At 41.5% G+C, this 11,100-nt stretch overlaps 1 protein-coding gene and 1 non-coding gene across 2 annotated transcripts; both read right to left on the bottom strand.

Moving 5' to 3' along the window:
* Positions 1–4,049: 4,049 nt before the first annotated feature.
* Positions 4,050–5,675, bottom strand: LOC148765171 (uncharacterized). The gene has a single exon (XM_088812687.1). It carries the CDS (start codon positions 5,673–5,675, stop codon positions 4,050–4,052), a length of 1,626 nt encoding a protein of 541 aa, XP_088668813.1.
* A 3,202-nt stretch (positions 5,676–8,877) lies between these two features.
* LOC148765172 (U2 spliceosomal RNA) lies at positions 8,878–9,071 on the bottom strand. The gene has a single exon (XR_016030024.1). It is a non-coding gene; the product is annotated as a U2 spliceosomal RNA (small nuclear RNA).
* Positions 9,072–11,100: the final 2,029 nt, after the last annotated feature.

The following is an 11,100-nucleotide window of genomic DNA, read 5'->3' on the forward strand; positions in this document are numbered from 1 at the left end:
AACAATTTAAATTAATTAATTAATCTAACACCTATTTACTAAAATAGATGATTGTTGATCCAATTATCTAATTGGGATTAATTGAAAATAATTTTCCAAAAATTAAAATCAATTTGTTTTGAGTTTAATTTTAGAAATCTGAAATAATTTTTTTTTTTTTTTTTTTTTTTATTTTCAGTGAACCGGTTCGGCCCAACCGGTCTGACCGGTTCGGACCGAAGCGGTCCGGTTCTGTCCGGTCCAGCTGACCCAAATCAGTGGGCCGGGTCAGTCGGACCGGGAACCGGTCTGACCGACCCGAATCCACATGGATTCGGTCAACTAAATCGCACACAACCATCGAACCGGCCGGTTCGACCGGTTCGATCCGAACAATTAAAAACCGATGTTTTAAAAACAATTTCAGATCCGATTTTCCAATTTTAAACAATTTTAAAGCTGGAAAAATTCTAAACAATATTTCAAAAATATTTTAAACTTACGAAAACTCCCAATTACATAATACAACATTCACTACTTTAATAAATCGAACATGCATAAAATCATAGCATATTATACGACGCAATTAATTACGCAACGAGCTCTGATACCACTGTTGGGTTTCCGGCACGCATACGCAGCGGAAAACAAAAATTTATGTGATTTAAACGACTTTAAAACACACATAGAACATGCCCGACAAATTAAATCAATTAATTGCGTACCTTTGCGCTTCCAGCGAAATTAAAAACAACATACATGCTAAATAATTTAACCGAATTTAAATCAATTAACATGCTCGCGTTTAAACCAATTAACATGCTTGCAAAGATTAAAACGATTACATATAATCACATAAAATCATACGATAGCAAACATGAAATCATGGTTTAAACATAAACGAATCGAAACTAGGGTTTCGTGTATTTACCTCTTGAAGCGTGAGGTAGGAGCGTTTAGCAAGTCGAGATTGCTACGGAAACCAATCCGTACAATCGGGGCAGCAGCGGTGCAGCGGCAGCAGCAGCAGATCGGCCCACGGCGGCGCGTGAGGTACACGCGCGGTCTTCCGTGGCGGCGCGTGGGGCAGCGTGCGGCTTCGGCTTGTGCGTTGCTCCTCGATTCTTCGATCTACAGTCTTCCTCCTCTCGGATTTCACCTCGTATACTTCGATCTACTAAACACGTGGCACTAGACACGTAATAGTTAGAAAAACGGAAGAAAAAGAGAAGGAAAAACAATACCGAAACAATCGGCCAATGAATGGCCGATTCCGGTGAAGCTCCGGCGACGGCGGCGCGGTGGCCGAGGAGAGAGGGCCGAGAGAGAGAGAGGGTACGAGCGGCTAGGGTTAGGGTTGTGTTGTATGTCTTGTGCAAGACCTATAAATCAAGTATTTATATGTCTTGCATAAAACCCTAGCGGGCTTAAGTTGGACCGGGCCCAACAGCTTAAGTACGTTAGTATCTTTACTTGCTCGTCTCTCTTAATTCAATGACCGAAAAATTGCAACGATTACATTTTCGGATTCATTATAACTTCCTCGTCATTACGAGTGCCATCTCTCATTTTCCAACTTTCCAAAAGTGGAAACCCTAGTTCAGTGCACTTTCTAAATTTGGAAACTTCCCGATTTAGAAAGTTCACTAATACGTTCGCCTATTCTTTTCCTTTTCTTATTCTCATTCATAATTCCAAATTACGAATGTTGGACTCAATCATATTGACTTCCAATCATGCAAAGATAAACTATTTTATCTCTGACCGTTTATTCAAAGATCTCATGTGCACGAGCAGTGTGACCCTCGATGGTTCAGGTGTAAGCTAGCCGTGGGCCCACAACCCTTTGTGGTCAAAACTCGTCCCCTTCGAGTTACGATTAAGATGAAGCTCGTTTCACCTTAATCACCCAACGAATCAAGATTGGCGTCTAGCAACTACGCGTCATGATTCCCTAGATACAAATGAAGTGCCTGCAAGAACCTTCAGATATAGTTAACGTACAGTACGGTCCCTTCGATACATATGTCCCGATCGAACTAGAGGCATTGGTTCATCGAGACCTCTTTATCTGTTCGATGACGGTGCGATCGTTCTAAGTGTTGTAATCCTTACGTGCATGACTTAGAGAATCGAATTCTCTAATCATCACTTAGTCAGCTCTGGCCAGAGACTTAGAATGATTACAAACTTTCAGAACACACAGGACATCCAATACTTGAGTAAATATCTCACGATCCTAACGATCAATTACTAGTACTTGTAATAACTGTAAGGACTATATCTATGCTTGTGACAAAGGGACAAAGATATAGAATGCCATGGTGTTTTATCATTAATACGAATAAATGTTCGTTTATTACAATAATAAATACGAAAGACCACAGCCACAAGTTGGCTTGTTGGTCACCTACTCTAACATAAAGTGCCCTTATGTGGTTAGGTTTTTAACGTGATACAGTTTATTTTACTCTCTCTCTCTCTCTCTCTCTCTCTCTCTCTCTCTCTCTATCTCTCTCTCCATCTATTGTTGATTCACTCGATTAGTGATTTATTAATTTCTCGTGTTCGTTGTCTCTGTCGATTTATCTCTCTTTACACCACCATTGTCTCCACATAGATTTGTACACCACAACCACCGTCGCCGCTCGTTGTCGCCGCCTCCTCCTTCGTTTCCACGTAAGGCTCTTTCTCGCTTTTTCGTTATCTTTCTCGATTTCTAAGTTTTTTTTCTTTTTCAGATTTGTCCACCACTACCACCACCGTCGCCGCCTCTCTCACTCTCGTTCCTTCACCACCGCCACCACCGCCGTTGTCATAGACTCCCCCTCCCTCTCTTTCGTTATTTTTCTATCTTTATTTATGTCTTTTTCGATTTCTTTTTTTTTTTTTCAGATCTGAAAATATTGTTTCAGATCTTAACAAAAGCAGTAATATGACTATAGTCATATTCGAATATGACTTTAGTCATATTTATGTATTTTTCGAATATGACTATTGTTGAATATGACTGTAGTCATATTCGAATATGTTCTATCTTCTCATTTTCAAGTTGACTTCTAATACAAAATTCAAATTGTGATTTTTTGTGTGGATGTTGATTGGATTGTTTTCGTAGACAATAGGGATTTTTTGTTTATTTAATTTGGTAAATGTGACTATACCACACTATATAAATGGAATTTTTTGAAAATTTGAAAAACTGCAATATAAAGAAAAAATATGACTACAGTTAATATAGTCACATATAGTCATATTCAACTATAGTCATATTCGACGTTGCAAACCTGTCGAGAAAAAAAATTCGATTTTTTGTTTAAAAAAAATAAAAAATAAATTATTAAAAAAATATTAAAAAATAAAAATAAGTAAAAAAATGGCTAAATAAGTCCGAAATTAAGAGAAAATATTTTTTTTTTATTTGGTTGCAAATGTTTAGGAATTTGGAAGCAGATTTTTAGGAATTAGGTTATTGTTACGGAAAGAGAGAAAAATGAATAATTGGGACTAATTATGCTAATTGACATGGTGGAATTGGGAATAAAATTTCTAGGGGTTATTACAAAGAAAGATTTAAGAGGTGGACATATCACCATTTCTCAAAGTTTTCCTCTTTTTGGTCCTGGATCGAATTTCTCTAACAAAAGCTGTCAAAAGACAATTTTCTCCTCGCCTTAGTCGTAGTGTGGAAGGCCTGGGAGTGTCGGAACAAAGCAATTTACTATGATGAAGGGATTTCCATAGTTGAGCTTCTCATTTGGTGCAATGTTTTTCTCCAATCTTTTCACCAATATCTTCTCCCTAAGGCTCAAGGCTTGCAGCCCCCTCTAGGGGTGTAAACGAGCCGAGCTCGCCTTATTTCGTGAGCTCGACCTCGAGCTCGAGGAGCCTATAATTTTTAGCTCGAGCTCGAGCTCCTTGTGTTTCTAAGGAGCTCGAGCTCGCGCTCGAGCACGTATACGAAATGAGCCCAAGCTCGAGCTCGAGCTCGAGCTCGGCACAACCAAAAATCCATCCATCAAATTTATTTTTTTAATTAAAAAGGAATATTATTCTTTATTTATTTATTATTAATAGTATCCAAAATTTGCGACCATGGCAGTAATCACCAGGGCATCAGAATTCGGCTGTCTGATTCCTTCTTTGTCCTGCGGACCAAAAATAATGGGTGGGACATAGGAAATTCTTTGCACCTCCTCGAGCTGAGCTTCCATCTCGTACAAGCGTCGGAGGTGTGCGCGACTCGCCCGATCTGCTTCCTCTATTTCTCCAAATAACTCCTCAGTCTCTCGCAATTGCCTCAGGTGCGCTCGCCGGGCCCTGTTGGAATCTCCCCCTGAGGGTCCTCCCAAAATCATGCTGATGAAGTTGGCGGGCGCCACTTGGTCTTTCCTCTCATTCTGCTTCTCCCTTCCCAATTCAGGCTTGCGAGGCTCGCTCGCGCGTCGAGCGGGGGCTTGCTGCGGGCGCTGGTTCCCCTCTCTCACAAATTCTGGTAGATTCTTTGCACGTATGAGCCTCTCGATCTCGTCCCGAAGGTGTTGGCATTCATTGGTGGTGTGGCCATAATCATTATGAATACGGCACAAACTTCCCAGCGTGGGGCTTCTCTTCGGTGCTTCTGCATACGTGCGAGGCCACCTTAACTTTGGGTTATTTTCTATGGCCAACAATATCTCTCCTGGTTGTGCGACTAGCGTTGCGTAGCTGTCAAAACGAGGTCCTATCTTTCTCTCGTTCTGCACCTCCCTTCTCGCGAGTTGAGTCGGTCTCTGCATTCTATCCTCCTTCCTTTCCCTTTTCGCCTCATGGTTGCCTTTGGCTTCGCCAAATTTATTATGCACTGCCTCCTCGGCGTTTATGTATCGCTCGGCTTTCTTCAGCAGAGCATTGAAAGATGCGGGGGGCTTTTTCGAGAGCGAGGTGAAGAAATCGCCAGCCCGCAGCCCTTGAGCGAGAGCGCTGATCAAGACCTCCTCCGAGGTGATTGGTACTTCCAAGGTGGCCGAGATTAAACGTTTGATAAAACTTCGTAAATATTCTCCCTCCCTCTGCCTGACCGCGAACAGATTCAGGGTGCTTCTCTTCTGTTTCTTTGAGCTCGCGAAGTGATCCATAAAACAGGAGCTTAGCTGTGCGAAACTGCCTATCGTGCCGGCAGGTAGCTGACTGAACCAAGTTTGCGCGGTTCCCGCCAGCGTAGTCGCGAAGACTCGACATTTCACTCCCTCAGTGAATTGGTGCAAATCCGAAGTGTTATTGAAGCGACAGAGGTGCTCGAAAGGGTCGGTGGTTCCCAGATATTCATAAGTGACAGGTCGAAACGAGTGTGGCAGGTCGTCCTGCAGAACGTCATCTGAGAAAGGACTTGATGCACCGAGCGAGGAACTTGTGCGGCCGGGCCCTTCGCCCCCTCGCCCCACCATCTCCCCCATCCTTCTCTTGGGGGACGCTGCCTCGGGCTCTTTTAGCGTGCGAACAGAGCCCTCCTGGACAGCGCTTGCCAAGAGTGCCTGCAGGTTTTCCATAGTCATGGCGACCATAGGGCTACCTCCCGTAATGCCGGTTGTCTGAGGCATCTCCTCTCTCGTGGTAGAGGCCTCTCCGACGACTGGTTGGTGCTCCGGCGGGGCTGGGGTTGCCTCGGACTCCATCTGACTAGTTAGATCCCTCATTATGCTGGGGAACGAGGCCATTGATAGATGTATATTGATTAAAGGAAAACAGATAAAGGTGTTTTAGAGGAAAACGTTGCTACAGCTTTGCTCAACGGTTTCCCACAGACGGCGCCATTTGATCCGGCTGGATTCGTGGTGGGTTGACTTAGATAATTGGACAGGCCTGAACTTGGACCGGAGCCCACAATAGACCTAGAAGAAAGAAAAGAACCGAACTTAGGCCGGAGTTAGCACTCCGACGGCCATGTCAGTAACTTCCTGAAGAAGATATTAGGCTTTATTATGTAATTGATGTATATGATTTCGTGCGTTGTTTTTTACCTGTATTTACTGCCCCTATTTATACTAAAGAAAGGGACGGACGCCAAATATTCTTCAATTTAATTTACCTGTCCAATCACGGTAATTATGCATCCGGACCCCAAATTACCTTCAATGCAGTTTAATCCGTCATTTCATTGGCGGCTGCGGGGGCAAAAAGTAGGGGCCGAAGAGACATTCCTCTGCACTTGTCAGTAGATTGGACGTGCACTAAATACCCCCATGTGCAGCAATGATCATCTCCGGTTGACGGTGAGAAGCTAGGCCAGAGAGCGAGTCAGCGAGAAGCCTCTCGCTCGCAGGCTACCCGCGACCCGGTGCTCGGTCCCTCTCGCCTAACGAGTACCAGTCTAATGGGCCCTCTTCTGTTAATGGGCTTAATCGTGCCTTTTGACCTTGTTTGGGCTTTTGGTCTTTATTGGATCTATCAAGCGGTAATGGGCTGGATCAGCAAGTTTCAAAAACAAACAGAAAAAGTCAAGGCTATGCGGTTGGCGCAGTAATCGAAGTACATCGCAATTATGGTAGCATATTAAACAATAATCATGTGGTTTCGAGGACAATATGCGGTGGAGGTTAGCTCGCATCTTGTTTGGAAAAAAAGGATGGTCGACTTCTAACTTTTATATTCTCAAGCGAACCGCGTCGCTAGGTTCACTAGAGAATAGGGGGACTAGATGATGGGGCTCATTTAGGAAAACTTGGGCCGAACCAGTTTGAAAATGGGCCAGAGAGATAATTTTGACCTAGTATAATTTCCCTATATAAATACATGTATAAACCCTAATTAGGGTCATGCTTTTACACACAATCAATAATATTTTCTCTCTACAAACTCTCTGTCTCTCTCTATTCTTTATGTCTCTACCGCTTTTTGGTGTCGCGTTCTTCGATCAGACGAGCGGTGGACTTTTCGGCAACACCTAGAGTAGGGTTTCGGAGGAGGTTTTGAGGGTGCGAATTTCGAGCACCATCATTTATGTTACGTAACTGGGTTTTGAAGATATAGCTTGAGTTTCATATATACTTGTTGAGCAGAGTGCATGCAAGCAGGAATATATGTGCTTCCCTCATTAAAAAGAGGATAAATAAGTTTATATGCCAACGTTCAAACTCATAAAGCCTTTTCGTTAGACGCAGCTTCTTTCAACTTTAGTGGAGGTATTTCACCAAATTTACAGCTTCTTACAAAGTTTCATAAATATTTTTACTGTTTTCAACAGTTAAAAATATATATTTTTGCTACCCTCGCGTAAGATTATACACGTTTTTCGGCAAAAGAACTCAGTGGCTGATGGTTTAGCTAGTTGGGCATATACGCACAAATCGCACATATCAGTGATAAGCTTGGGATCGCAAACTTCCGTCAATGACTGAGCAGAAGAGGGCCCATTAGACTGGTACAAAAGAGGAGAAGGAGAAGGAGAAGAAGGAGAAGAAGAAGGAGAGGAAGAAGAAGGAGAAGGAGAAAGAGAAGAAGGAGAAGAGGAGAAGGAGAAGGAGAAGAAGAAGGAGAAGGAGAAGAAGAAGGAGAAGGAGAAGGAGAAGAACAAAAGAAGAAGGAGAAGAAGAAGGAGAGGAAGAAGAAGGAGAAGGAGAAAGAGAAGAAGAAAAGAAGAAGGAGAAGAAGAAGGAGAAGGAGAAGGAGAAGGAGAAGAAGAAGAAGGAGAAGGAGAAGGAGAAGGAGAAGGAGAAGGAGAGAGAAGGAGAAGGAGAAGGAGAAGGAGAAGGAGAAGGAGAAGGAGAGAGAAGGAGAACGAGAAGGAGAAGAAGAAGAAGAATAGATCTGACGGAGAAACGTAATAATTAGTTTATAAGATTTAGGGTATAAGGACAAGATAGGGATTAAGTTTTTTTTAGGCATGTGGGCATATATGATTTCAAATTAGGGATTTAATTAAAAAAATTGATTTAAACTTGTCATTCAGTTCAAATTATGTTTTGTTTGAAGGACTCCTAGCATATTACCCCTAAAATAAAAATAGTATATTTCAACTTGCCAAAACTCTTTGAAGTTATTAAAAAATGCAAAGGTTGCTGGAAAAAAAAGTTATAAAAATTTGACAGAAGAACTTAGTATCTAACTAATTGTAATTGATCTAAGAGATTTCATTCACATGAAATGCTAGAGTAAGTGTAAGAATTTCCAACAAATACATAAACTATATAACATAATAGTTATGGTTATTCAAATTGGTTAACTATTTATAAATTTTAAATATCATTTAATATTGTGACTAGTATATATATAAAGAGTAGAAAACATCGGGGGGCCAAGGCGACCGCCTCTCTCGCCTATAGTCAGAACCGACCCTGAATTGTTATCTTGTTAGTTTAACAGAGAATATATCATGCATAACCGTAGGCTGGAATCGTGTTAAAGCTAACAGTAATTGTCAAATATGGTTTAACTTTGTATATCTCGAACAAGTCATGGATGTGTTCTGCAACCACTTGAGATTACGCGAGAAATGCATAAAGCGTAGACATGTGGTTAATTCAATTGGAGAGATGTGCTCAAAAAATGCAAATTTTGGAGCGACAATGGCCCGCCGACGAGGCTTTTGATTTCCTTGAAGCTTTTTAACTTGTTGACTTGCCTATTATCTTTTTACTTGTTATGTTAAAGGTTTTAAATTTCTCATTTTTGGTGATGATGGTCTAGTGTTTTTGTGCATAAGTTAGATAATCGGTAGATTATAAATACTTAGTGACAATTGAGACTTAAAATTGTTTGGCTCAATATTTTCATCACATTTGTAGATTGGAGTATGTTCTGAATATTAGATATTGTTAAACATGATTACATTATATGTGATCAATTATATTGCTGAATACAAAATTATATTGCTGAATACAAAATCTGAGTCAACTAAGTTAAATTATTCAACTAGATTTGTTGGGGTGCGCCAGGCCCGTGCAGTAGTGCAACACATTGGCAACGCTCAAAGACCCAGACAGCAAGCTGCCTTAATGGATCTTTCCCCTTAAAAATAATTTAATATCGTGTGAGCCAAGGGCCCACATATCAGATATTAAACTGATAAGAACAGATACTACACTTGATCTTAGCCAAAAGGCCGAGAAAGGTATGAGCTTTTACACTAATAGGCCCTCTTGTTTTATAATCTATTTCTCTAGCGTTTCTGACTACCACAACCGATGTGGGACTAATAAGAAACTCTATTCCTTACTCACAGCCATGCATATACTGTTTAATAATTCCTCAAAGCCAATGGCATCATTCATCCGTTAGGAAGAAGATCAAATGATAAATAATTTATGGGGAAATATGCAATACCCCTCGAATACAAAATATTTTGTATTAAACTCAATTGATTTTTAAAGACTTTTGCATATACCCAAGTTTCATTGTTAATTAGTGAGACCCCTGACCAGATATGATAAGACTAAAGTGTTAGAGTAGGTGACCAACAAGCCAACTTGTGGCTGTGGTCTTTCGTATTTATTATTGTAATAAACGAACCTTTATTCGTATTAATGATAAAACATCTTGGCATTCTATATCTTTGTCCCTTTGTCACAAGCATAGATATAGTCCTTACAGTTATTACAAGTACTAGTAATTGATCGTTAGGATCGTGAGATATTTACTTAAGTATTATAACTGTTAAACGTGTTCCTAGTCGAAGGGTTACGCCACCAATGAGGATATCGGCCTTTCCCATTGAGACTAGCACTTAGTGTATGTGTATTGCATCTCATCAGTAAACGGTATTGTGATATCGGCATGCATAAGTGGGTGCTCGTAAGTTGACGAGTTCACTGAACTCCCTCACCCTAGAAATCTCTAAGTGGTTCCCAATAATCGAGTAGAGATATCTATGGTATAGTTGTACACCATTAGTCCTTATGACCTAGACATCACCGTGACTTCACTAGAGGACCAGCTGTATCGTGACCTGTCCCTGAGTTCCACCGAGGACCATCCCAAGGGCCAGTGTTCGTGCAGTCCGAAATCTAGTGGGAGGTCTGTGCATTGTAGTCGGGGATTCGATCGCTAGAATAGTCTTGGATGTCCTATGTGTTCTGAAAGTTTGTAATCATTCTAAGTCTCTGGCCAGAGCTGACTAAGTGATGATTCGAGGATTCGATTCTCTAAGTCATGCACGTGACGATTACAATACTTAGAACGATCGCACCGTCATCGAACAGATAAAGAGGTCTCGATGAACCAATGCCTCTAGTTCGATCGGGACATATGAATCGAAGGGACCGTACTGTACGTTAACTATATCTGAAGGTTCTTGCAGGCACTTCATTTGTATCTAGGGAATCATGACGCGTAGTTGCTAGACGCCAATCTTGATTCGTTGGGTGATTAAGGTGAAACGAGCTTCATCTTAATCGTAACTCGAAGCGGACGAGTTTTGACCACAAAGGGTTGTGGGCCCACGGCTAGCTTACACCTGAACCATCGAGGGTCACACTGCTCGTGCACATGAGATCTTTGAATAAACGGTCAGAGATAAAATAGTTTATCTTTGCATGATTGGAAGTCAATATGATTGAGTCCAACATTCGTAATTTGGAATTATGAATGAGAATAAGAAAAGGAAAAGAATAGGCGAACGTATTAGTGAACTTTCTAAATCGGGAAGTTTCCAAATTTAGAAAGTGCACTGAACTAGGGTTTCCACTTTTGGAAAGTTGGAAAATGAAAGATGGCACTCGTAATGACGAGGATATTATAATGATTCCGAAAATGTAATTGTTGCAATTTTCCGATCATTGAATTGAGAGAGACGAGCGAGTAAAGGAACTAACGAGCTTAAGCTGTTGGGCCCGGTCCAACTTATGCCCGTTAGGGTTTTATGCAAGGGACTATAAATACATGATTTATAGGCCTTGCACACACATACATACAAACCCTAACCCTAGCGGCCGTCCAACTCTCTCTCTCGGCCACTCTCCCCGCGGCCACCACCGCGCCGTCGCCGCTCCTCCGTCGCCGGAATCGGCCATCTATTGGCCGATCCTTTCGGTACTCTTTTCTTCTTTCTTTTTCTTCCGTTAATTCTAACTATTACGTGTCTAGTGCCACGTGTTTAGTAGATCAAAGTATACGAGGTGAAATCCGAGATGAGGAAGACTGTAGATC

This window comes from Erythranthe guttata, chromosome 14, assembly GCF_056151865.1.
Source record: "Erythranthe guttata isolate IM_541 chromosome 14, IM_541, whole genome shotgun sequence".
NCBI lineage: Eukaryota > Viridiplantae > Streptophyta > Magnoliopsida > Lamiales > Phrymaceae > Erythranthe > Erythranthe guttata.